The 27,715-nt window shown below is 40.6% G+C and overlaps 3 protein-coding genes across 5 annotated transcripts in view; all 3 read left to right on the top strand.

Moving 5' to 3' along the window:
- anln (anillin, actin binding protein) overlaps positions 1–6,366 on the top strand; it is a 30,557-nt gene extending 24,191 nt beyond the window's left edge. Inside the window, exons 19-23 of the mRNA XM_052071036.1 lie at positions 678–790; positions 1,594–1,680; positions 1,858–1,965; positions 3,669–3,841; positions 5,156–6,366. Of these exons, the coding sequence (XP_051926996.1) occupies positions 678–790; positions 1,594–1,680; positions 1,858–1,965; positions 3,669–3,841; positions 5,156–5,270 (596 nt within the window). The 3' untranslated portion in view covers positions 5,271–6,366. The remainder of the gene's footprint in view (positions 1–677; positions 791–1,593; positions 1,681–1,857; positions 1,966–3,668; positions 3,842–5,155) is intronic.
- The window catches only part of asns (asparagine synthetase), a 116,356-nt gene that overhangs the window by 5,822 nt on the left and 82,819 nt on the right, over positions 1–27,715 (top strand). The window lies entirely within an intron of this gene.
- LOC127604260 (uncharacterized) lies at positions 11,728–26,791 on the top strand. 3 transcript variants are annotated; one of them, XM_052071296.1, is made up of 7 exons: positions 11,728–11,932; positions 16,374–16,425; positions 16,595–16,684; positions 18,478–18,570; positions 20,197–20,271; positions 22,232–22,454; positions 26,485–26,791. In XM_052071296.1, exons 1-7 carry the CDS (start codon positions 11,855–11,857, stop codon positions 26,555–26,557), a joined length of 684 nt encoding a protein of 227 aa, XP_051927256.1. In that variant the 5' UTR covers positions 11,728–11,854; the 3' UTR covers positions 26,558–26,791. The 3 variants fall into 3 exon arrangements, with proteins under 3 accessions (XP_051927256.1, XP_051927257.1, XP_051927258.1); XM_052071297.1 differs by lacking the exon at positions 18,478–18,570; XM_052071298.1 differs by lacking the exon at positions 22,232–22,454.

Here is a 27,715-nt window from a genome sequence, read left to right as displayed (position 1 = left end):
ATAAAATGAAATAATACAGGTAAATCTTTAACCTACGGTGGTGCGTGACCTGTGTCACCGGAAGTTATTAGCGCTGCTCAGCAGTCTACAATTGCAGATTGTGTTTAGAGCTGTTGCGCTATATGTTTTATCGTTATCATTATTCTCATTGAGAGTTTGTTTCGTGTACAATTCACAGAGGTCAAGAGCAAAGAATAGGAATCTAGAGGACTGAGGGAAGCACTTTAAAATGGTATGTGTGAGCTGCGATAGTTAACGGGTTGCAAAAGTCCGTCGCATTCCTCCGTGTCAGGCTGTTGCTCATCATGGCGTGCGTGTGTATGTGCTTGCGTGTGTGCGCTAATGGGTCGATCGCGGTAGGTTGGTTGATCGAAAAGGCAATCTTCGGTCCAAAAAGTTTGGACATCCCTGATATAGAGATTTCACAGCCACTGCAGCTGTAAAAAAGTGCTTCACAGAACAATTAAAATACTACGTCCAAGAAGTCAGAATATTGATCCATATTAAAGGCGCATCAGATGATAAGGCACACTGTTGGCTTTTGAGAACATGCAGAACATGGAATGCTTTTTGGTGCCCCGTGTAGTGCGGAAAATACGGTACTTTGAATCAATTTTTTTTAAACTGCTCCTAGAATGAATCGCATCCTAATTAAAATGGTAAATCTTTCTTCAAAGTTCTTGCAAGTCCAGGTGGCCCAAATGCTGTTCGTACCAGTAATTTTGTCCTGCTTGGATATCACCATCTCACTCTTTCTTCGATTGGGGAAAACAAGTTTCCTTTGGAGAAGGTAAAATGTTTTGCCTAACATACACTTTAATTCAGATGCCATGTTTTTTTCTTGATTTCAAGGAAGGTTTGCAACTCGCAATTATTTCAGCTAGGGATGTTCGATCCCACTTTTTTTTTTGTTTTTTTTGGGGGGGCCAAACGGATAGCAGTACAAGTACTGACCTCTTGAGTAGTCACCAATTTTAAATACTGATACCATTTCAAGACAAAATGTCTCGCGATAAAACCAAAATAACGGAACTTAATTTGATAAAATGAATATTTCACAAAATGAATAAATAATGCCCATAAAACGAATCAAAAATGTCCTCTTTGCCTTGAAGTTGAAACAAAATATTATTCATTTCCATGTAAACTATTCTGATGACACAGAGAATGCAATGCTGATAAATGTTAATTCCTGTATAAGGTTTTATAATTAAAGTAAATACATGCGCTACTGTAGTCTTTGTTTCAAATATGGAAAGCATAATCACTGTTTACATATTTTAAACATGCCGGTGCCCACATACACCGACACAAAAATTCCTAGGGGAGGAGCCAACCCTCCTACGCGGTTTTCCACTTCTCACGGCAGTGTCCCGGTCCCCATTCACCGCGATAAGTGAGGGATCACTGCATTTCACTCAACATGATCCAAATAAGGATTTGATTAATTTTTTGTGGTGTGCAAATTCTTTAGTTTGTGGGTAGGTTTTAACACTTCAGCGCTTTTTGGAACCTCTCTGTACAGTTTTAAAGTGAGCTCATTGCAACACTTTTCATTGTTTTTCACCCTGTTCGTTTGCTTTTTGCCAACAGGTCTCATTCATGTCTCCTCTGGAAGGTCACATCTACCTCAGGATGCAGTGCCAAGTTGGTTCACAGGTGGAAGAGCGAGGTTTTCTGGTGAGTATAATTGCCCTGTGATGTACCAGATTATACCCGCCTACAGGCCAAAGTCGGCCGGGATAGCCTCCATTTTACCCGTGAGCCTCATGAGGCTAAGCTGTATTGAGAAAATATCGCATCTATATTTTCTGTGAATTATGCTCATGTGTATGTAACTGTGAATGCTTCCCCCAGACCATGTTTGAAGACGTTAGTGGTTTTGGAGCCTGGCACCGAAGATGGTGTATCTTATCGGGATATTGTATCGCCTACTGGACTTACCCAGATGATGAAAAGAGAAAGGTAAATAAAGCTCAATTCACCAAAAAGCATATCCCTTTGCAAAGCAGGACTCTCTGCAGATTTTTGTCATTATTAGGGCCTGAGCAGCAATCGCTTCAAGGTCACTTATTGTTTCTGTAAAAAGTGTATATTCTCCATCATGCCTCCTATTTTGCAGGGCCTTAACGTGAATGAAAAATCACCAAACTTTGCTCATACAGTATATCCGGTTAGATAGAGAAATGTGACAATTTAAAGTTGTCTTCCCAACAAAAAAAATGTAGCGCCCCCTGCAGATGTTTTAATGGAAGTCTGTCTTGGTGTGTTTGAATTTAGTCTATGAAAATTGGGAGGCACATATAGAACCTTGGCGTACAAAAAAAAGTCATAGTGGCCATAGACCAGCGGAGTCAAACTCATTTTTGGTGCGGGGCACTTTGGAGTTACGTCTTCGCTTGGATTTACCGTTACGACAGCGAAACCTCAAAAATGTTGAATCATCTCATGTCAATATTAATGTACACAAATTAATGGGTTACTAATTTTGAAATCACTCAAGTCAACTATAATAGTTTGTTCCGTTATTGTTCAAGTGAGTGTAAAAAGGGTGATAAAATGATTGCAGAATCTCAACATTATTTATTTCACATGAATAGTTCACATTTCGGTCCAGATTTTAGCAAGGATCATGCAAGTTGACCCACATGATTTGCTTTCGCAGGCCACATAAAATGATGTGGCGGGCTGAATCTGGCCCCCGGGCCATGACTTTGACACCCATGCCCTACAATGCACAGGAAGTGGGCTATGAGTATTGGGATGTCCAATTTTGGCCCATTTTTGCGCTTTCACAAAGGTACTTTTGCTTCCTTGTCCTAGAGCAGTGTTTAACAACCATGGGTATGCATACCCCAACGGGTACGTGAGAACAGGGATGGGGGTACGTGGCGACATTTTACCCTTTCATGCACCCTGTAACCCAGGGGTAGGGAACTCCCGGGTCCTCCAGAGCCATTTCTTGCCGTTTTAGAGCTCTCCCTAATCCAACACACCTGATTCAATTGATCATGATCATTTCAGTCATCGACAGCGCTTGCTGATGAGCTGGTCGCTTGAATCAGGTGTGTTGGAGTAGAGAGATCCAAAACAGGCAGGATACGGCTCTCGGGGAACCGGAGTTCCCTACCCCTGCTGTAACCTGATAACAGGATTTGCTGTCCACTGTAGTGACCGCTGTCCCCGAAAGGGGTAACGATTCCCATTAAATATTTCCCCGCGTATCTCGTTAAAGTTCAGATGACTGATGAAAAGAAAGTAAAAGTGCTGCAGTGGTTCTGGGATTGTATTAAAAAAAAAATCAGAAAAGAGTTGTAAAAGACCCGTATGAGGATAATCGGTTCGTAAAATGGATGCATGGACGTTATTGAAAATGTAGAAAAAGCATAGTGCACCTTAGTTAAAACTCTGCCTTTCTGAGTTTCCCTGAGTCCAATTTTTTTCCTCTCATTTTGGAATGCTATCAAAATCAGTTATCGAAGCAGGAGTCATTGTTCATATATTCCTCAAATACAAAAAAAAAAGCAAGCTACATCCGCAAAGCTCCGCCAGAGGGGTCACACTTTGACAAAAGGACAATACATCGAAACATGCTTGAACAATCGTTTGTCAGAATCACTCTTTTTATTTGTTTGTTTTAATTAAAACGCTTGTGTTTTTTTTCACAGAACCCCATTGGCCGTATCAATCTTGCCAACTGCATCAGTAAGAGGGTGGAACCAGTCAACCGAGAGTTTTGTGCGAGACCAAACACATTCGAGCTTGTCACAGTCAGACCGCAGAGACAAGATGACAAAGAGACGCTAGTCAGTCAATGCCAGAATTCCATGTGTGTTACCAAGTAAGTACTGATTCTCAATCATGAATAGCAATTAAGTTGTATTGTTAGTGGTAGTGTCCTCCTAGTAATGTTTGGGCCACAAAGATGGGAGGGAGAAAAAAAATCATGAAATATGGGAGTCAAAAACTGTAAAATAATTAACCCATTCAGTACAATGCCAATTCTGGACCAAGTCTGAAAAGACGTTTAAAAACGTCTTTGGCAGTAAATGAGTTAACAATAACCAATAAGGTTTTAAGATTTCGGCAATAATATTGACCTACATTAAGATGACAACTATTGTACACTGACAGCGGACCCAAAGGTGTCATGATTACCGTATTTTCCTCACAATAAGGCGCACCTTGAATGAATGGCTGATTTTAAAACTGTTTTCATTTATAGGGTGGCGCACCACATTATAAGGCGCATAGAATAGAAGCCTCAATAGTGGGTGCAGTTGCATTATGCATCCACTGGATAGAGGTACACTAAAGGGAATACAATACAATACAGCTATTGTTACATAGTGCTTCCACAACTGCTTCGGCTGTAACAAAGCACTTTACAGAACATTTAAAATACTATGTCTAAGAAATCAGAATATTGAGCCATATAGACGATGCATCGACCTTTGAGAAAATGTTATGCTTTTGGGTGCGCCTTTATAATGAGGAAATCCGGTAATTTGTTGGCAAAAGTAAAAAAAAACTAATTGTACGAAAAATGGAGCAATCCATCCTCTCAGAAATCATGTAATGAATCTGTTCTCAGGCTGCCAAAATATTGAGCAAAAAAAAATTCCTTTAAAAATAACTAACTACATTTTACATACAGAAAGCAAAGTGCAATGAATATACAGGAAATAACTCATAAAATTACAAAATGAACATAAACGGGAACATCTACCGATGATGACAATGGGAAGAAGGGGATTTTTTTCCCTCCTTCCATCGGCAGGATGGAACTGATGGTTGATGCAGACTTTCCGGCGAGATTGGCCGATTTGCACACCGGTTTTGTACTTCAATTCAAGTTTTCTTGGAATTCCATCGTGTTTTTGGCCTTCTTTATCAAAGGCACTCCATTGTGTCTTATTTAGAGTGACAGTCACAAACGCATGCCATGCTTTGTGTAGGTGATCGATTCCTCAAAGTCAACTCCCAAGTTTTAATTCGCAAACTGAGTGGATCATTTAGGGGGGGGTAAACGGGGGCATACAAAAACTGGGAAAATAGACAACGCCTTCGTCAGTATAAGCAGTTTAATATGATTTTACAAAACATTTAAATGTGTTCCTTACACGGACTGACGGCCACTTGTGTTGTGATGCAGAAATTGGCTGAGCGCAGACACAAAGGACGAGCGGACTTTGTGGCTGTCGAAGCTGAACCAGATTTTGGTGGATTTGCGCATGTGGCAACCAGGAGCCTGTTCCAAGCCTCTGTAAAGAAAAATGTTGAATGGTTCCTGTTTTATCTTATTACATAATATGCTGCAATAATTGTCTCGTGGTAATGTTCCTGACTAAATGTCCCCCCCAAAAAATGGAAATTCAGAAACATTTTGTGAATTTCTGTAGTTTGGCAGGTCTGTCTATTGCATCCTTTTTGTCAAGTTTTATTTATCAGCTTTAAATGTTTCCTGAACTGTTCATGTTTTCTTCTATTCTATGCACGGATTTTAAGCATGTTCTTGTTTGTGGTGTTTAATTTTTTGTCTCCTCCGGGGCGAAGGAGTTCTGGTTCATGCGAAGACACTAGCGATTTGGCATTGATACATAAGAGTTTCATCAGATTATGAAGTGGGCGTTGTTACTATTTGACTCCTTTTGTGATTTCCAAATCGCTGTAAAGAAAATCTGATTACTGAAAAAAGTCATTTTCCTTATGTTAAATATTAATATTGTAAATCAGATATGGGTTTTTATCAGGTTTGAAAAGTATACAAGTTTCTTTGGAGAGAACAATTTTTATTTTTATTTTGTTAAACTTTGGTTAGAATTACAGGAACCACGTCCCACCCCCATGGTGGGATAAGGTCCAGATCCCCATTGCAGTAACTGAAATCCCTGATATAGAATTGCCCCAAAGAATACATTAATACATGCATGACAGCATTTATGCCGCTTTTTTTAAGGTTTTTAAACATACTTTAAAATGCAACAAACACATTGAACACAGTGGGATGCAAAAAGTGGCATGTCGTTTAAAAAAGTTGCTAATTTCACCAATTTAATACCAATGTATACTTACTTTGTCACATAATATACAGGATTGGAGGTGCAACCATTAATCGATGACTACCGGTAATTGATTAATCGCTAATTAGTTTTGATACGCATTTCATCGTTTGGATACCTTTTTTAAATTTAAAATGTACCACATTCTCGGAATTTCAGATTGCCACCAATAGTCACCGATTTCTGTAATCCTCCATTAAAAGCGCACAGTTATATTTATGTATTTTTGCATTTTACCAGTCACTGAATTCATTTGTTCAATTTCATCATGTCCTGTTTTTGAATAAAGGGATGGAAATTAAAACGTGTGTTTTTAAAAAAATCTGATTCTGATGGAAATCAAGACCTGGATGACATTAAATTTCTTGAATTTGAATGAAGAAAAAAGACAAAAGTGGTGGTCTTTGGTCCCAGTGGCCCTCGTACATCCCATCCTGTGGACGAGAGCCCTGTGGCTCCTTATCTTAAATCAACAGTCTCAAACTCTGGTCTTAATCTGGACAGTGATTTAAATCAGACTGGCAAACTGGTTCCGTTGTTAAATTCATGTCTTGTTGGGTGGATTACTGTAATGCACTTTCCTTTGGAGTCAAGACAGTCCTCCATGAAGCATCTCCAGTTGGTCCAGAATGCTGCTGCTCGCCTCTTGACTGGTACTCGTAAGAAGGAGCACATAACTCCCACTCAGGCATCCGTTCACCGGCTCCCGATACATTTTAGAGTTCTTTTTAAGATTCGATTATGTGTGTTCTTACCTTTAAGTGGTCTTGCCCCACCTTACCTCTCTGAGGTCCTACGCACCTGCCCCAATGCCTCAGGTCTGCGTACCAGACATTAGTAGGAGTAGCAAGAACTACGCTCAGAGGGGATAGAGCATTTTCCGTTGTTGGTCCCTTTCTTTGGAATGACATCCCACTGAACGTTCGTCAAGCCCCCTCTCTCCCAATCTTTAAAACTCATCTCAAAACTATTTTTTATTCTTTGGCTTTTGACTCGGAGTGAGACCTGATTTTTAGTTTGACTGTGTTTGTGATTTTTTGTGTCTTTATTATTTGATTTATTTGTGTGAATTATTTTTGCTCCATCAATAGCACTTTGGATGCAAATGTGCTCTATGTGCAACATACCGCACAGATGAAATTTTTTTTCCTCTCAACCACAGGAGAGCGAGGAGCCACTGCGGGTACCAGCGCCGCCATCAACCGAACAGTTAACATAAAATCACAAAATAATCCAACACAACACATCAGACACAGACGGTCATACCATCTTAATCACTCTTCTGCATACACTTTGTTGTTGGAAGCAGTTATAGATGAAGGAGTGAATGCTTTGCCAAAAAAAAACCCCCGCTAGGTGTGTGTGTGTGTCTCGTTGTTGTACTTGTGACATTGTGAAAAGCAGCATGACTTTTTACCCAACAGAGTGAGGACATTTTGGTTGGTCCTCACTTTGACACCCTCTAAATCAGGGGTGCCCATTAGGTAGATCCTGATCTACCGGTAGATCTAAGACAGGTCCCAAGTAGATTCGAGGAGAAAAAACAACAACAACCGTTTAAACCTTTAAAACTGTACGTGTGAGCTACGATAGTTAACACAACAGGCTGCAAAAGTGCATCGCATGCATCAGTTTCAGGCTGTTTCTCATGGTGTGCATGTGTGCGTGTCTGTGCACGTGCGTGCCGGTAAGGGTAGATCCCGGGAAGTTAGTTGATCGAAAAGTAGATCTTCGGTCCAAAAGGTTTGGGCACCCCTGCTCTAAATCAACTCCTAAGGATATAAAAAGGTACCGTGTGCTTTTCCCCACAGGTCCCCAGAATGGGTCCATGTTGAGAATTTTTCACCAGAATTTCACACGTTTTGCTCTCTGCTGCAGCTACTGTTGAAATTCACTACTGCACCAATTTCACAAACGTTTTGCTCTCTACTGCAGCCACTGTCAAAATTTGGACTAAATGTGAAGCATAAATGACAAATCCCCTTGCTGCTCTATGAAGAGCAACTGTCAGAAATAGTTAGTTTTTCAAAGACCTTTACAAATTATGTGTATTTTTTTTATTGTGAGGAATGTAATTGAATGTGTTCAGAATTTGTTAGAATCCTATTATTTCCATGTGGTTTGGTGAAATGTATAAGATTGAAATCTGAAATATGATTAATAAGAACAATAACCAAATTAAGTAACGCCTCAGTCCTACCCGTAACCCACCATCATATTTGTGAAACTTTAATTGTATTAAATAGAATGCAATGAAGGGATTGCATTTTTTTCATCTACATACATTTTATATTGTCTAGATCAGGGTGGGCAAACTACGGCCTGCGGGCCGGATCCGGCCTTTGGTCTTTTTAATCCGGCCCGCCGAAGGTTGGTACACAATTAAGGTTCGATGTAAATGATTGCATTCATTTAATTTGGACTTGTAATGACAGGCATTTCAACGCCTGGTGGCGTAGTTACTTGAAGTTGCAGAGCACAGGGAGGGAGGTGGAGACGACACGGAAGCCCGCAATATTGCCAACTCAAGCAACTCCTGCTCGATACGACGGAATAAGTGTGTCTGGCGACATGCAAGAGACTCTATATTGCAGTGAGTTTTATCATGAAATCCAAACGAAGAGGAACAGTAATGGCCGCGGAAGAGAAAGTGAAGTGTATCTGATTAAACTAAGCAGGTTACAAAGTATGATACATTCAGGAGATGTTTGGAGTCTCAAATCTACAAGACTTTGAAAAACGAGGAAGCGATTCTTGCTCAGTCCGATTCTGGCTATTTCCATGCTCAGAGTGAATTGCTTGCGGCTCAACGGTCGGTCGAGTAAATACATGTTTCCTGGTACGGTGACTGTTATCGTGCTAAAAACTTTCCGCAAACTGGACCGCTAATAAGAGTAGAAAGCAAATTCCATAACACTAACTATGGGCATCGAAGACTTCGAAGCGTCCCGTGGCTGGCATCAAAAATTCAGTGCACGACATCAGCTGAGCAATCTTGTGTGGTGATCGAGGAGAGGTCAAGTTCGAGACGGTGAGTGAGTGGAAAGAAACCACCAGGTCTTTTACTTGTGTCATTTTGTAGCAAATAGTCCTAACTTTGTTATGTTTTGTCACCTTACCTGTACTGTATGCTGCAGTTTTGGGGCAATATATTGTTGCACTTTGTTGCTTGTGTTGTCACACATGTATTTTGTTAACATACTTGGGCATTCATACAGGACATATACCACAGTTGTTTCACTGTTCTTATAAAAAAAAAGGTAACACTTTAATGCTTTTGTTCTGTTGATGTTTGGTATGGACTGTCAACATATACAGTTTTTTATATGAACCGTATCTTGTGCTTGTCCTGTCAAATTTAGAAATCAATGTGGCCCCCGAGCAAAAAAGTTTGCCCACCCCTGGTCTAGATCCAAAAGTACTGTACTTGGACAAGTAGAAAAATGTATTGGATCACAAAAGAGAGGCTAGAGACTTGTAAAAGTCACTTTTCAACAGTTGTTGAGGCACAAATAAACATTTCACTGAGCACAATTTTAGACCGTCTGACCCTTACAATTGGACTAAGAACATAGCACTTTAAAAACGATGTGACATTTGTATCTGTTCAATGTGTACACATAGTTACATCCATTAGTGTCACAAACAACCTGAAACTTGACAAACAACTGCTCGCTTTGTATTGGGGGACTGCTGAACTAATTTTTAGCTGTGCAAAAAAAATGAGACCCAGAAAATACATTTGTAAAACAACAGCCTGGTATAGTAATGCTTACAGAGAGAATGGGAGTTTATGAATAAAATTCACCACTGACAAGACGCTGTAGGCGACACTGAGACTATTTCGTTCAGGAAGACCGAATATGTCCACACGAATGACTGAAACTTATATACTGTGGAATATTGCATGTTTCAAGTATGCCTATTCTAATCGGAATTTTAAAATGCCAGCTTAAAGATGTTTTAGTCAACATTTCTGTATTTAGATAATATTTTCATGACTGTTTTCATTTTAATAACTTTGCCATGAGCTAATACAGCTATATGAGGTATTGATAGCTAGCACCAAGGGTAGCGTAGAGTATACATGACCAATGTTGGGGACGGGGTCAAACAAATATATATATATATATATATATATATATATATATATATATATATATATTGCGCGTCATCCCGCACGGGGTCTGTCCTTCCGTCTGTCCCTTTTCAAAACGTACCTAGTTTCAGGCAGTGGCTCACTACGATCGCGCGGGCATCTTAGCGAAAAAATGTTGTCTACCCACAAGCATTACAATAAAATTGTTAGTTATTTAGTAGAGCTAAACATCTCTTTATTTTCGCGATAAGCAATGAAGATGAACAAAAAGTTGAACCAAGCAACAACACTTTTGTGGGCCGAAGGCCCACCTTACCAGCCTTCCGCAGGAACTAGCTGATGAGCCGCCCGGAGGGCGGCGAACCACCACCTTACCAGCCTTCCGCAGGAACTAGCTGATGAGCCGCCCGGAGGGCGGCGAACCAGCTAGTTTTTTCTAAGACACAAGTGACATCATCATTTGTACAGTAACTAAACTTTTTTATTTATTTATTTATTTTAATGGCCACCGATTCCCGAAAGATACTCTGGAGCTCAAGCCTCTGTTTCTGTTATCGTAACAATGACAAATTTGGTGTCCGTGTGTACATTTTTTGGGGTCAAGAAAGCCAATAAAATGGTAATAATCACATTTTATACACCAACAGTTTATTTCCTTAGCATAGCAATTGGGGCGTTAATCATAATGTTTCACATTGAAAAAGGTGTCAAGTAAACATTAGAATTTTCCACTAGATTTGAAACAAATCAGTTGTTATTCATACAATGTAGCATCAGTTCCCACAACAGTAAATCACATCCGACCTTGGGATAGGTTCTTGTTACCTTCAATCCTGGCTCCGGCCTTCCTGTGTGGAGTTTTCATATTCTCCCTCTGCCTGTGTGGGTTTTCTTTGGGTACTCCGGTTTCCTCCCACATTCCAAAAACATGCATGGCAGGCTGATTGAACACCCAAAATGGTCCCGAGGTGTGAGCACGGATGGTTGTTCATCTGTGTGTGTGTCCTGAGATTGGCTGGCAACCGGTTCAGGATGTCAGGCGTGCCGGAAATATAGGTTATTATTTCCGAATGATTGTATTGCTACATTGAAAAAAACAACTTGAGCACCGCTGACAGTTTAAGGGTATATTCGTTTCAATGGCAGCAATGTTAAATGGTGGATGTGGAAGGGAGCCAGTAAACTTCTTGAAGTGATGTAGTCTTGGAAGTAGGAAAAATGGACAAGCATAAATATAAAAGAATATATAATAATAAATAATAATATAATAAAAACAGCTTTGACAATGTACCAAACTGTATGCAATGTTTTGCTTCAGTTATTAAACAGTGCGGATGTTTTAATTTGTTTTAATTTCTTTAACAGATAAATTAAGAACTAAAGTGTTTTGAAATGTTATTACTGTTTTTATACTTTAGATGTTTTTAGAATTTGTGTGAATTTCTGATTATATTTGATATGAAACGTTAAAGTGAGAAGACCATGAAAGGGTTAATCAAGTTTTAAGTTGGGTTTTCATTCGACAGTTGCTCAGCTCCCCCTCCGCCTCCACTACTCCCCCTCGCATCAATTAGGAAAACAATTGGAAATCAAAGCCGGAGGAGCGGGTTAAGTGTTCACGTGATAGATTTTGGCGCGCATATCGGACTTACACTTCTGCACACGGACAGCCGACACCAGTTGGCTTTTTGAGATGGAGAGACAACTAACAAGATCCGCTCTTGCTCGGGAGCAACAAGAACAACGTGCTGAACATTCTGACAATGCTCAGGTAAGTCATCGTTTTTTCTTTGTCGTGAGGCGGCCAACCGCGAATGCAAACGTCCAGTTTGTGGTCGGAACACTGCGCGTACGAAGCGCCGACGGAAAATAGTTTTCGTTAGTCTGCGAGTTCTCGACCGGTTCCGGACTTGTCATTAAACCGGTTCAGTACACACGGTCCTTCTCAGTCCGTGTATTCTTTCCGAGGTTTCGAGCAGCAGGCTAGGTGTAGCATAGGCCGTAAATCGATTTTAATTTCAAGTTGCTTTATGAAGGTGAATAAAACCTAATTGTCTTGACCGTGTGGATTTTATTCATGAAAATAGCGATGGATTTTTTTCATCAAAATGGGTTTTCTACACGAACAAAAGATGGCGATTTAAAAAGAGAAAGCAAGTAATTTAGCAACATTGCGCACATGGCCTGAGCTCAGGCGGTTACGGCCTTGTATTGTCTCGTTCATGTGGTTTAAAAAATAAGAATTGTGGTTTCCTCGCGAATTGAAATGTGTAGACGAATGAACTAAACAGTGCTTTTGCTAAACTAGGCTGGTTCAGTCGAACCAGAAACAATTTTTTTCTCTCGAGAAAAATGTTAAATTTTCTTTTATTAAATCACGAACGAATGCGGTGGACTGTGGGCCAACGCGAGCTGTGTTAGTGTGTTTTTAATGCCACTTGGTTAGCTTCACAGACCATCCGAAGCGTGTATCCGACATGAGTTTTATCATCACACGTTCAAATACTACTGTACCATTTTATTTATTATTGTATATTTACAATGTTTACAATTTGTAGTGGCGAGCCATGAGTTGGAAATAAGCCATTTTGTTCCACATTAAATACCTTCTAAATAAATTTCTATGCACATGAAATATGTTGGAAGTAGTGTTCATTTTAATCAGCCATTTGGTGTCAGTTTTTATACCAATTTCCATCACGCTTATATTTTTAAGTCATATGTAGTTAGCCTCATTCCGTTTTATTGAGTCAAGTTTTAGTTGACTGTTAGAAGTAGTGTTCATTTTAATCAGCCATTTGGTGTCAGTTTTACGCTTATAATTTTAAGTCCTATGTCAGTGGTCCTCAACTAGAAATGCTGGAGGTCCACTTTTTTTTTTTTATTAAGACCAAGGTCCGGTCCCATGCATGGCGGTCATAGGGAGCAGGGCTATATGCCCATTTAGAATGGGCATATATAAAATAACAATTATTCACTCTGCCAGTACACAACAAATAATGAGAGGTATTTTGCTGAGGCACAGGAACTCTTTTATGTTGTTAAGTTGTGCCTGCTAAGAAGATACGGTACATCCAAATATCAATTTCCTTTAACAAAACAAATCAATCCCTCATTTCCTTTTGTAAACAAGTGGCAAGAACTCATTCTTTAAGGTGCAAAAAAGTGTACATTATGTGCATTTAATGAGAGAAGTTACATTTTGTGTTTGTTGCCAAGACTTTGAACTTTGGCACAAAAGGTGTGATGGCCAGGCGGAGACACTGATGCAAGTGTTCATTGGTGAGTCTAGTACGGGACTTGTTCTTCACAATATTCATTGTGGAGAATGCAGACTCACATCTGTAAGTTGACCCAAACATTGTGAGAATGTTAATTGCCAGCTTGTGCAGCAGAGGATAATTAGCTGCAGTTACCATCCTTGTCCAGAAAGTGACAGCGTCACACTGAGCCTCTTTCAGTGCAATATTTTCCTGGAGGTCAATCAACTCATTTTGCAGAGTAGCAGGTGTTGCCCAATGGGAGACTTGGTGTGTTTCTGCAGAGAACTCTCTTACATTTCTGACCAGGAATGGGTTGTCAATGAACAGTAGGACTTGTTTTCCTAATATAAAGTCATCAAAACGAGTATTGAAATTTCCAATCAGCTTCTCCAGGAATTCCACATGACACTGAATGCGATCTTCTTTTCCTTTGGTCTGTTCCAGAAGTTTGGAGAAGTGTTCCATTCTCTCCTGTGGGTAAAAGATCAAAATAAATAAGGAGAAATGCTTTAAAGGGGGTATGAAGTATTAAAAACATGTTAAGCAGAAACCATAAAATGTGTGTGGTATGAAATGGAAAATATAATTACCTGTAGGTCAACTTTGAAATTCTCCAACTTCCTTTGGAAGGCCCGCACTGCTGACATCAGCTCACACACTGTGCTGACCTTCCCCTGTAGCTTGAGATTTAGCTCATTGAGATGAGATGTTATATCTGCCAAAAATGCCACAACCTCCATTTTCTCGTCATTTTTCAGAAGTTCCAGGAATTGTGTTGCTTTTGTGCTCTTGTGCCGTGACAAAAACGTTTCCAGCTCTTTTCTTACGGCCCAAAAACGCTCCAGGACCTTGCCTTTGCTCAGCCATCTGACGTTGTTGTGAAGGAGCAAATCATCATAAGCTGCATCTACCTCTGTCAGGAATATGCGAAGCAAGCGGTGCTGTAGTGCAGATGTTGCTCTCAAGAAGTTTATGAGTTTCATCATTGTTGTCATAGTTTCAGAGTACACTTCTCCCAGACGTGCACAAAGGACAGACTGGTGGATTATGCAGTGGTAGCCTGTCAAGCCAGGGTGATGTTCTCTCAGACGCTGAACCAGTCCTTTCTCTCCCCCCAACATGGCTGGAGCTCCATCAGTAGCAATTGACACAACTTTCTTCAAATCTATCTGTTTTTCATTCATCAATTCTGACATTGCTGCATAGATGTCTTCCCCCCTTGTTTGTCCACTGAGGTTTAACAATCCCAAAACATACATTAACTCCCCCCTTTGCCTCATTATAACACCTCACAAACACCACCAACTGCGCATTATCAGTAGTGTCAGTGGACTCATCTACTGCTAGGGAAATACAATTTGCATTTTGTATTGCATCACAAAGCTGGCCAGACAAATAAGCAGCAAGGACTTCAGTTCGTCTGGTCGATGTGGAATCTGACAGTGGAATTTGCTTTATTTTGGCTGTCATTTCCTCCTTTTCTTTGCCTTCAAAAATTGTGCCCATAACTTCAGTCATGCATTCTTTTATAATTTCTGCATCAAAGAATGGTTTCTTGTGCTTACCCAAAACCCAGGCCACTTTCAGTGAGCACTCTGTTGCTTTTTGTTGGTGTGTCATACATGTCACAATCTTCCTGCTTGAGTCTTGATATGACCTTTTCAGTTTCTTTATTTCGTTTGTTCTTAGCTCTGAATTAGGAGGGAAATCCCGTTCAAAAGAGCTATGCTCTGTCACATAGTGGCGTTTAATATTTTGACTCTTGACCAGAGCTACCGTCTTTAGGCATATTAGACACAGTGGCTTGGTGCTCGACAGAGGTAGAATGAAAGCATAGTTGTCAGTCCATTCTTTATGAACGGCCGATTTTCACTGTCCACCTTTCTCTTTGAAGCAATTTTAGAGGACGCCATTGTGACGTTTATTTACCTGTTCTGCTGCTAAACAGCTGCAAAAACCCCCTGGTAGATGGAAGCAAAACTGCACACAATCGAAACCTTCGTCTTAATTGTGTGTGCGGCTCTCCTGGACTGAAGCTGTGAGCACACTGTGGCGTTGCGCATGCGTCTGTTTCCGGCCACATTGAACTATTTTGAATGCGTGTGTATTGGGATGGACGCGTGCTGACGCTTATGTATGGGCACACCTTAAATTCAGAGGAGCCAATCAGCGCCTCGTATATGCTGACGCTTATGTATGGACACACCTTCAGTTCAGAGGAGCCAATCAGCGCATCGTTATCGCCGACATGCCCTGCTCGACCAGGGTCTCCAGTCAGTCAAACATTATACACACAAAGTCGCGCTGCCGCGGTCCTCTGCATTACTTCTGTTAGTGCTCGCAAAGAATACAACGGATAATTTTAACAAGCAGTCGCGGTAATGCGCAAATTATAGTCCACAAATATAAAATGTATAACTTAAAAATCACTTTATAAATTATTATTTTATACAATTTGCCGAGGGTCCGGACAGAGGAGGTCGGCGGTCCGGACAGAGGAGGTCGGCGGTCCGGTCGTGGATCGCGGTCCGCCAGTTGAGGAAGTGGGTCCTATGTAGTTAGCCTCATTCTGTTTTATTGAGTCAAGTTTTAGTTGACTCTGAGTCAAGCATTTTCGTCTTTATTTTTATCCAACAGAACACTTTCATTCATCTACTTTTAGTAACTCCATATTACTCCATTACTCTAAAATGGTTCAATGATTTTGTTGTTTACGATGATACTAGTGCAGCGTGAGACAAATTCCTTGTGTGTTGTACATACTTGCCCAATAAAGATGATTCTGATTCTGATTCTGATATTTTAGCCTCATTTTAATCAGGACAACCATTTTACCCTTGAACATTTTTTGTCAGTTAATAATATTGAACATTTCCATATTCACAGACATTTCATGAAAGAAAAGTGAGGTTAAAGTTGTGATGAATTGTGCGTATCATATCATTTTAGTTAGACAGGCAACGTGGGACAGAGTTGCAAACATTGGACTCTGTTATCCCTGGTATGTAAATTAATATATTTTTAAAGTCATCCCCTTCCATTTATTTCTTTCTCACTCTTGTCTTTCTGTCCGCTACAGTGTGCATGTTTTTATATATAAGCATATTTTCTTTCTTTAATTTCAGTTTAAAAATATGTTTTCTAATTTCTGACTGTGAATAACTCAATAGGAAGAGGACGTGCAACCACCGCAACCGAAGCTCCGAAAGGTGTCAAAAAGAGAAGATCAAATCCAGGGAGACGACAGGAAGCTCATGATGGTGGGTAATAAAAATCACATTAGTCGTCATAGTAGGAAGAGGGGTGCTTATATATGCTATAGCAGTGTTTTTCAAACCCTGTGCCTGAGCACACCAGTCTCAATGTGCCTCAATAAAACATCTAATTTGCATGCCTGTGAATCGCCCAGAAAGTAATCATGTAGTACCCTCCCATACCGCTCGGGAGCAGCAACAGCCAGCCAATTGCCTTGTGTTTCGACCACTAGAGACAAGCGACCTTGTGATACATGAATGCAGGATGACAGTGAAACAAACATGAAAGATGGAAAAACACTTTTTTCTTTTTGTTCATTCATTCATTCATTCATTCATTCATTCATTCATTCATCTTCCGAGCCGCTTGATCCTCACTAGGGTCGCGGGGGGTGCTGGAGCCTATCCCAGCTGTCTTCGGGCAGTAGGCGGGGGACACCCTGAATCGGTTGCCAGCCAATCGCAGGGCACACAGAAACGAACAACCATTCGCACTCACATTCACACTGAGGGACAATTTAGAGTGTTCAATCAGCCTGCCATGCATGTTTTTGGAACGTGGGAGGAAACCGGAGTACCCGGAGAAAACCCACGCAGGCCCGGGGAGAACATGCAAACTCCACACAGGGAGGCCGGAGTTGGAATTGAACCCGGTACCTCCGCACTGTGAAGTCGACGTGCTAACCACTGGACTACCGGGCCGCCAATTCAAGCTGTTATAACGTCATTCTTCAATGTTAAAAACGATTATAGTAACAATATAACATGTTAAAATAAGCGATTTCCCCCCACATTTTCAACTAGTGGTGTGATTGTGGATTTTTTCAATGAAAGAAGTGTGCCTTGGATCAAAGAAGTTTGAAAAACACTGTGCTATAGCGTAAATGCTTGGAATTACTTTGGAAATCTTGAATCAAATGAATCCTATTCAAATGTCAGACCTAATGTTGACCAAATGACCCACTTCTAAGTTGCCACCATTATCAGTTACACACCATTTGGCCCCAGTTTTGCCATCCAGCCTCTGGCACCTTTAACCACAACTCTTTTTTTCTATGGTAACAGCACACAAAAGCACACACGCGCTGAATGTCAAGTTATTTGGCGGGGATGTTGCAGCAGCTTGACAAGACAGCTGCCTGTCACCATCCTCACATGTGTTCCGCTCTGATACACATCTGTCTTGTGGATTAAAAGTAACAAACAATAATCAAAGACGGATGTCTTGATCAGAAAGGGAGTTAGTGATATGTGATACCGTTTTAATGCTGTTTAACCACAACTGATTACAGCTGCTTATTAATTGTGACACCGTGGTCGACTGGTGAGCATGTCGACCTCACAGTGCAGAGGGGCATGGTTCGATTCCGGGTCCAGTCTTCCTATGTGGCGTTTGCTTATTTTTCCCACCCCATACCTGCGTGGGTTTTCTCCAGGTAGTCCGGTTTCCTCCCATATTCCGAAAACATGCATGGCAGGCTAATTGAACACTCGAAATTGTCCCGAGGTGTGAGTTTGAGCGCGAACAGTTGTTTGTCTATATGTGCCCTGCAGTTGACTGGCAACCGGCTTGGGATTTCCCCCGAAGACAGCTGGGATAGGCTCAAGCTCCCCCTGCGACTCTTGTGAGGAAAAGCGGATCGGAAAATAGATGGATGTTTCGTCATTCCTTTACCTTGACCGCTCTCATTTTCTCTGTGTCCAGACAATTTGTGAACATGAGAAAACCCTTCCATTCTTGGAGCAGGAGTGAATGTCTTCCATCCATATTTACATGATTTAAATGTCATCCTTCGCAGATGATGAGGTGCCACTTTCAGCTTTAGCAGCGAGATGCAATGACGAAGATGATGGAGGTGGTAACAGTGCCAACATAGACACTGAAAACACAGGTAATATTTTTTGCTTGACTTGGATCATCTGTCACTGCACCATTGCTATGTTTCTGAGATGTCAGGAATTTCATTTGAGTATACCATCTTGCAACAAGGCACCGACAGAAGGCCACAGAAGATGGAGTCAATTAAAGAAAGAAATTTTGATGCGGGTGATGACATGAGTGATGTTTCCGACAGTGAATATATACATATATATACCGTATTTTCACGACTATAAGGCGCCATTAAAAGTCTTAAATTTTCTCCAAAATGGACAGGACGCCTTATGGTGTGGAGCGTCCTTTATATGCGCTGAGTTCCAAAATCTGACTGACAGCCGACACGCTGTTTATATAGAGAAAAGGCGGAAGTGACTGTGGCCAGGCATGCGGGAAAGAAGTCGGCCAATCAGGGAAGGGTGGGCGTGTATATATACATATATGGAGAGAGAGAGACAGAGAGGGAGAGAGAGGACAGGCAAGCTAGTCCACCAATGGTGAAGGGTGGGCGTGTAAGTGGACGCTAAAGGGACGCCTCAAGCCAGTACCAACACTTGTATAGAGTGGGGCAATGTGCATTGTTGCAAAACAACTCCGGTTTTGGTTTCTAAGAACCCCTGAAAATAAATTCGACAAAAAGACACGCACGCCTACGAAGCTCAGTTCAAACTTAAAGCCACCGGTTATGCTTTTGGCATGCGTGCCCATCTCACAGCAGCGGTGAACAAACAAGTCAAGCAAATGAACTCTGAGCTTGCCGTTATTCCCGGAGGCTTGACTAAAGAACTCCAACTGCTGGACATTGGCATCAACCGGGCGTTCAAAGTAAAGTTGCGAACGGCATGGGAACAATGGATGATCGGTGGCAAACACAACTTTACAAAGAGTGAGAGGCAGCGCTTGGCGAGTTACGCCACAATACGCAACAACGAGAGGGAACGCTGCGTTTTTGATGGATTACGGTACTTGCACAATTGTTCAATTCTTTCTACACACACACGTGCTGCCACCATGTTTCGCTCTGTTCTTTACTTTCAAATGTGGGAAAGCTTCACACGAGAGAAATGTTGACTTTGCTGTTGCTACTCCTTTCCGCTCGGCAATGCGTAGCAACTCACACTGGCATGTTATGCATTCAATGACAACTGAGATGTGCAGTCCTCTGCTTCTGATACAGAGGATGAGGACTTTGATGGATTTCGGGGTGATGATTGATCGAAAAACGTGAGAACATTGTACGATGGCTAAATAAAATACACCCGAACTCAGTTCTGCTTTTGTTGCCTTTTTAAAAACGTGTTTTTAGCTTATCTGTATGTCTTGGCATGCTACCGTATGCTTCAAGCTAACGTGTTAGAGTGCGCGCATGTATGCCGTATGTTTAAGCTGGCGTATGTTTTACCACTGTAAAACTGCGGCCATTAGTACGGTGCGTCCTGTGTATGTGTAAAATACAGAAATGTCACCCATTAATGAGACTGCGGCTATGAGTACGGTGCGTCGAATAGTCGTGAAAATACGGTATATATATATATATATATCATGTTTTTTGTCCGACTTGGATCCTCTTTCGCTGTCATATTGGCATATTTCTGAGATGCATATGGAAGCATTTTGACTCTATCAAAACAGTCTTTTATAGATGGAGTGCTGTGCCAGAAGAGAGTTAAAAAGACAGTCAAGCAAAAAAATAGAATGTTGGGAAGACATGGATTGGGTGAGTCTCTAACATTGGCACAAGTGACATGTTATAGATCTTGCATTCGTAAGATTTTTTTCTTGCTCTAAGTCAGGGGTGTCAAACTCACTTCACATTGTGGGCCACATACGGCCTCGGTAGATGTCAAGTGGGCCGGACCATTCAAATTATTCCATACTTTGCTACCAAATTACCAAAATAATGTCTTTCCTTTGTTTTGGTCTAAAGAAGCACAAGAACATTGGGAAAATGTTGAAATTTAATGAACATATCTTTGACAAAACATTTCATGAAGCACTTTAGATTTTCTGAGACCAATGTGCAATTGACTTTTATCGTTCATATATATGCATTGCAACTAATTCCAGTGACTGTACAAAGACACAAAACTTTAACAAGTAATTGCTTTTGAAAAATATAGTAATGCATTTTAAGATTAAATGAGATTTATAGAGAAAGGAATTTTTAAACCATTTACACATGTGCATATAAAATCTAAATTTAATCCCTGCCTACACCTTACAAATTAAGGTACAAACTAAGGAGAGTGCTATTCAAGGTGTAAAGAATAAAGTACCATATTGGCCCGAATATAAGACGGTGTTTTTTGCATTGAAATAAGATTGAAAAAGTGGGGCTCGTCTTATATTCAGAGTCTAGACATTATAACCCATTCACGACGCTATATGGCACTAGATATCATTGAAGCGAATGCTGAATTTGACTCCCCAGGCTGGCGGTTGGCACCACACGGATCCAGATCCAGTGGAGCTTTAGAAAAATGTTTGAAAATGGAAGATTTTGATAGTAGGCTAATATAGCTCAAATAGATATAGATACATGTTGCAGCTCCGAAAAAGGAGAGATGTGATGTTGTCTTTTTAAAACGTACTCTTTATTTATGCTTTTCACAGTCTCGACAAACACAGACACGTCTGTGTCACTTCTCTCTTCTCGTTTGATTCAAGAGGCGTTCAAAGACAGCCTCAGAGAAACGGAAATTAATGATCACTTCACAGACATTAAGAAAAGTGAAAATAATGCACCAAAACAAAAAATCAAGCGAGGAAATTACAAAATAAATTCTATGGGGGCGTTTGTGAACACACAAAGGAATGAATAACAAACAATTCCGCGAGGAGACTCCTACATACATACAGCATGTGTTTCCTTCATTGTAAGCTTTTATTTTTTTGCGGCTCCAGACATATTTGTTTTTTCATTCATCTTCCGAACCGCTTGATCCTTACTAGGGTCGCGGGGGGTGCTGGAGCCTATCCCAGTTGTCTCCGGGCAGTAGGCGGGTGACACCCTGAATCGGTTGCGAGCCAAACGCAGTATTTGTTTTTTTTGTCCTATATGGTTCTTTCAACATTTTGGGTTGCCAACCCCTGCCTCAGGCCAAAGTGAACCCCTGCCAGGAAGAAAAAAAAAAATAGCGGTAGCACGAAGAAGAAAAATAAACAATAGCGGTAAGAAGGAAAAGTGAAGAAAATAATAGAAGAGATAACAGAAAATGGAGAAACGTGACAATCTGGGAAAAGTGGGTCGAAGATCGGCCAGGTGAACCGGCAGCTGAGGAGAAGTTATGATGTAATTTACATTTCAAAAACCAGAAGCCATTCATTTACGAATGTGATTGCACTTTAGATTTGAATGAGGCAAAATAACATGCTTTTTCTCTCAAATATATTGTTCTAATCATTTGTTTTAGATGTACTGTAGTTATTTTCTGTATAAAATTTAATTTGGTGTTCAAAAAGCATTTTTTCAAACTTTTATGCATTTTTTTTTAACTTTTAAATGATCCTGCGGGCCTGATCGAACCTCCTTGGGGGCCGGTTCCGTCCCGCGGGCCATAATTTTGATACCCCTGCTCTAAGTCCTCATTGTTTTTTTGTACATTCCAATATTTCAGCAATTACAAATGTGTATCATCAAAGCATATTCACCCAAAGTATATTATTATTATTTACAGTCGATGACACATCTGTCACACATGACCAAGAACAACCGTCAACATCAGGAAGCTCCACCATACAAAAGAGGATTGCAACTCCTACACGTGATGATGATGTTGAAGACAGCACCGAGTCAGAGCATCGTTGGCAGCCCAACTTGGGAACGAACCCCAAACGGTGTTGGGTGTGCATTCAAGCTCTCAATAGTTCCCAGTCAACAATCAACAACTGGGTCTGCAGGTACCCGGGTTGTTGCGGCTTTGGGAGCCGCTTTTGGGGCCAGTTGGAGCTTGCTCAACAACAACAGTAGCATCGTCAGCACAACTCAAAATCTCATTATCATTTCCATTATACTGACATGCCAACTTTCTCAGGTGGAGAGGACAACATTTTTCACAACAGGGGACTTTTCACTATTGAAAAATTTTATTCCAAAGACACTTCATATCGCCAGCATAGAAAGAAATTGCTAAAATTACAATCATCATTAATTTACATCAATTTCTTGCATGTCTTTTACTTTGCTTCCTCCATCTTTCATTTTCATCTATTTATTACTTTCATCCTGTCTTCAAGTGTTTCTTTTCTTCGGCTTGAAATGCAAAGGTCCCTTTTGGAGCCGTTTTATACCAATCAATCCAACGTTCGTAGCATGTCTGAAATTACGAGTGATGAAGTTTCTAACCACATGCTAGCAATAACAAATACCACAGGAGTCGCTGAGGTTGGATTATTTTGCGGAAGGCTTGTTTTCGTTGTAGTGAACCTCATTGCGAGGGTAGGGCGGAAAAAAGAATTTCGTATGACGCAACGTGGGGCTTTTCGTTGTCGGGGAGCAGAAAAGTGGGACTGGCTTTCATGCATGAAGATTTTTTCACACTACAGGGTATTTTCGCACATGTAGGTTTCGTTGTAGACGGAGTTTTACTATATGTAAGGTTTCCCAAATTAAATTCCAAGTATGTTTTGTTGTATAAACTTAAAATAGATTTAGACGTTCCTTCCATCCATTCATTAAAACCGGTTATCCTCATGAGGGTCACGTGCATATCCTAACTGACTTTGGGCAGAAGACGGATTACACTCGGAACTGGTCGCCAGCCTGTCGCCTGGCACATATAGAGACAAACCACCACTCACATCCACATTCGCACCATCACTTAGCAGGAACTGATCCCACACAAGTCAGGCGATTATACCACTCCACCACAGGTGTCAAAGTCAAGGCCCAGGGGCCATATGTGGCCCGCCACATCATTTTATGTGGCCCGCGAAAGCAAATGAAGCATGTCAAGTTCCATGAAGCTTGCTATAGTTGGAACCAAAATTTCAAAATGTCATATGTAGTCCACAGTAACGATTATTATTTTTTACTTCTGATTTTAAAAGTAGTTGTCCATCAATTTGTTATGTGCTGTGTATGTACTATATGGAGGTGATTAAATATAAATATGGTTTTCCAAAATTCATAACGGCCCTCCAAGGGAAACCATAACTACAATGTGGCCCGCGACAAAAATTAGTTTGACACCCCTGCACGACACCATCAGCGACTAGAGGTTACATATTTGACATTTGGCATTTAAATGAATTGTAAAAGAATGCATTTCAATGCAAACAAGGAAAACAGGTCATGCAATGAGAGGGCACACATTATTAGATCATTTTCACCACATACGTATGATGCTCTGAAATCACCACAGTGGTTCAGGCTTTGATTGTAGCTTAGAAACATGAATGTCAACAGTGCCGCTGGATCATTGGCAGATAGATCACTCGTGGTTTCTCAAACACACATTCACAGTCAAACTATTTGGCCATTTAAGCAGCTGTTTTTAGCTACTCGCAAAGACTACATTTTCTGTATGCGCTTCGCAATAGAAGACTTCATCTGGTTCACAGATCCATCCATCCATTTTCTAATCTTATCCTTACAACAGTCGCGGGCATGCTGGAGCCTATCCGAGCCGTCATTGGGCAGTCGTCAGAGTACACCCGTAGCCGGTTGCCACCCAACTGGGGGGCCCACATAGACAAACAAGACTTTAAAGATGGAAACTTGGCAAAAAACATTCATTTAAAGCAGGGGTGGGCAATTATTTTCCCGGGGGGCCAAATGAGAAGCAGAAAATATTGTTTAGGGCCGGGCCAAAAGTTAGAAATCTACTCCTGATTTCAATTTTATTTCTACGTTGAAATAAGTTAATGACATTGTTTACAGAAGCTGATAAGAGTATGTAGTATTTCTAGATAATGAAAAGTGCATTTATTTTACAGAAAAATGATTTCTTCAGTGAAAATATGCAAAACAATTCTAATTGTGTAATACATTTGTAACTCTTTTTCAGTAAGATGAACACTACAATGCTTTCTGATTTTAAATTTCCCATGAAGATAGCACAATGTCTTTGTATGCCAGTAATAATGTAACAGAACTCACATTTTTTTGTCCTAACTCCCAACTCCTAAACAATGTAGAAAAAATATAAGCAAGCATGTTTCAGTGTTTTGATTTTTTTTCTTGTTCAGGAGAGATCAATCTAGCCCAGGGGTGGGCAAACATTTTGGCTCGGGTGCCGCATTGATTTCTAAATTTGACAGGTGGACCGGGTCAGCACAAGATACGGTACATATAAAAAAATGTATATGTTGACAGTCCATACCAAACATCAACAGAACAAAAGTATTAAAGTATTACCATACTTTTTTTAAAAAATGAGAACAGTGAAACAACTGTGATGAACGTCCAAGTATGTTAACAACATACAGTACATGTGTGACAACACAAGCAACAAAGTGCAACAATATATTGCCCATAAACTGCAGCATATACAGTACAGGTATATGACAAAATATAACAAAATAAGGACTATTTTCTGACAAATGAAACACGTAAAAGACCTGGTGGCTTTCTTTCCACTCACTGTCTCGAACTTGACCTCTCGATCACCACACAAGACAGCGTTGCTCAGCTGATGTCGTGCATCGAACTTTTGAAGTCAGCCACAGGACGCTTCGAAGTCTTTGATGCCCATACCGCTATGGAAATCAATTGCTCTCTTATTAGAATTGGAATGAAAACAAAGATGCCCTGCGATTGGGTGGCAACCAATTCAGGGTGTCCCCCGCCTACTGCCTGGAGACAGCTGGGATAGGCTCCAGCACCCCCCGCGACCCTAGTGAGGATCAAGCGGTTAGGAAGATGAATGAATGAATGAAAACAAAGATTTTCAGACGTAGATTTGAGTCTTTCAGACTCCAAGCGTCTCTTTAATGTTTCGGACTTTGTAACCCGCTTCATTTAATCAGATGCATATCACTTACTGTTCCTCTTCGTTTGGATGCCATCATCTACAGGACGTAAAAATGTTCGCAATTCCAGTAAAACTCACTGCAATAAAGAGTCACTTGCAGTGACAAAGTGCTGTACATGGAGCAATTTAACATGCACAATAAACAGTAATGAATGCAATCATTTACATCGAACCTTAATTGTGGACTGTGCCAACCATCGGCGGGCTGGATTAAAAAGACCAGCGGGCCGGATCCAGCCCACTGGCCGTAATTTGCCCAGGTTTGATTTAAAGATAACATAAGATATCTTTTATTTGTCCCACACTGGGGAAATTTACAAAATTAAAGGATATTGAACATTTGAAAATAGTGTAAAGAGCATAACACTCATGAATCATACCTTGAGTGAAATTGCTGTTCAGGTGTTTTTAAGTCAACAAAGTTGCTTTAAGGTAGATGTTAGGCATCATGTTTTAGAAGTAGTGAATCAAGGCATTTTTGATACTTCTTATTCTGTTCCTGTTATCAGTCAAGGCAGCGTTCAGATGGTAATACAACTTCAAGAATGTGTCATGTTGGTTTGTGACCAACAGGTGGCACTGTAGGGCTCTGTCTGAAGCTGCACACCTGTTGGTCGTTAGGTAATTATTGCTTTAAAAGGACTCCCAGCATGACACCGAGTGGTCGGGTCATTGTTTGTTTCTTTGATGGTGTCATGCTTGTTCCTGTCATGCTTGTTTCTGTTATTGAGAGTTTTTAGCTTCTGCCATGTTTTTTTGTTTGCTACTTTGGATTCGTTTTGTTCGTAGGATGTTGTTTGGATTCAGTTTTCTGTGTTTTATCAATACACTTCAAGTACACCCTGCTCCTCCCTCCTGCCTTCCATTTGGGGTCCACCACCACCTTGCAACGTGACAGAATTTCTGTTTATATTCAACTAAACCGCTAATAAACCCCTTTTGTTTTTTTTCTCCAGAAATGGAAACCAACAAAACAAAGGAAGAGACCCCAGACGCATAAGGAGAAAGCTGCAGTCAACGCAACGTTAAAAAAAAATTGAATTTAGAATTTTGAAACAAGCTTGAAGATGAGATGGACAGTGAGGGAAAGAGAGAGAGGGAGAGACAAAGTGGGGGAGAAGAAGTAGGGATAGAGATGAAGGGAGAGAAAGGGAATATGAGATGGAGAGGGGGGAGAACCCGTTTGAAAGCACAGTTATTTTGTAGCGTTTACGTTGGTTCATGTGTTCATGACTATAATGAATAAAGTCAAGTCAGCTTTTATTGTCAAATATGTTCAATGTGTAACATACAACACAGATGAAATTACTTTACTCTCTTAACCACAGTGCAAACATGTAGTGCATTGAACACACAAATTACATAAATAATCCATCATTCACCATTTGGAGCCGTTTCTCTTCATTATAGATTGAGTAACACTGGAACAGGAATGGCTCTCTGAAAATGAAGCATCAATTCTGAAGTTGATGCTCAACCACAAAAGGTTGTTCATGGAATTGCATGGCCAACCAATGGCCAGTTAAATTGACTGGCAACTCAGAAACTGTTTTGAACTATTTATTTTCATTCTGCTTCATGTCAATGGTAAATGTGTTGTCACTTATATCACATCAAAATGATTTGCAATGTTTCCTCATTTATCCCACTGATGATGCAGCATCCGGAGCAACTCGGTGTTCAGTAGCTTGCTGAAAGGACCCTTGGACAAGGTTGGTATGGCCGCGGATTGAACCCCCGAACTCTGGTTTGGAAGATGACCACTCTGTCCATAAGCCATGTTGCCCCCCCGAGTAAAAAATTAAAGTCACAGCTAATTGATATGGAAAATACGAATTGTCTTTTGCAAATTGAATTAATATTAGGCTAAATTAGTTTTTCTAAGAAAGTAATGGCTTATCTTTTGACAGCGAAACTGGCAATAAAACAAACAGTTCCCTTGACTGAAGTAACCAATTTACTTTTTAATCAGGAATATTTAAAATAAATGACCGTGCCCTGTTAATAGTGAGAACCTGTTAAATTTTTTTTAACATTTCTGATGATAAATTTACATCCTTAAATGTTCAGTAAGGTGCACGGCATCCTAGTTAATCTTCAAAATCATTAAGAACCCACGGCCAGTGTCTGGTCCTCATTGACCTGTGAAGTGTAATTTGGAATTCCCTCTCTATTCCTGTAGGTGGC

This window comes from Hippocampus zosterae, chromosome 7 (genome assembly GCF_025434085.1).
Source record: "Hippocampus zosterae strain Florida chromosome 7, ASM2543408v3, whole genome shotgun sequence".
Classification (NCBI taxonomy): Eukaryota; Metazoa; Chordata; class Actinopteri; order Syngnathiformes; family Syngnathidae; genus Hippocampus; species Hippocampus zosterae.
The sequence above is the reverse complement of the archived record's forward strand: the minus strand, read 5'-3'. Positions and strand labels throughout refer to the sequence as shown.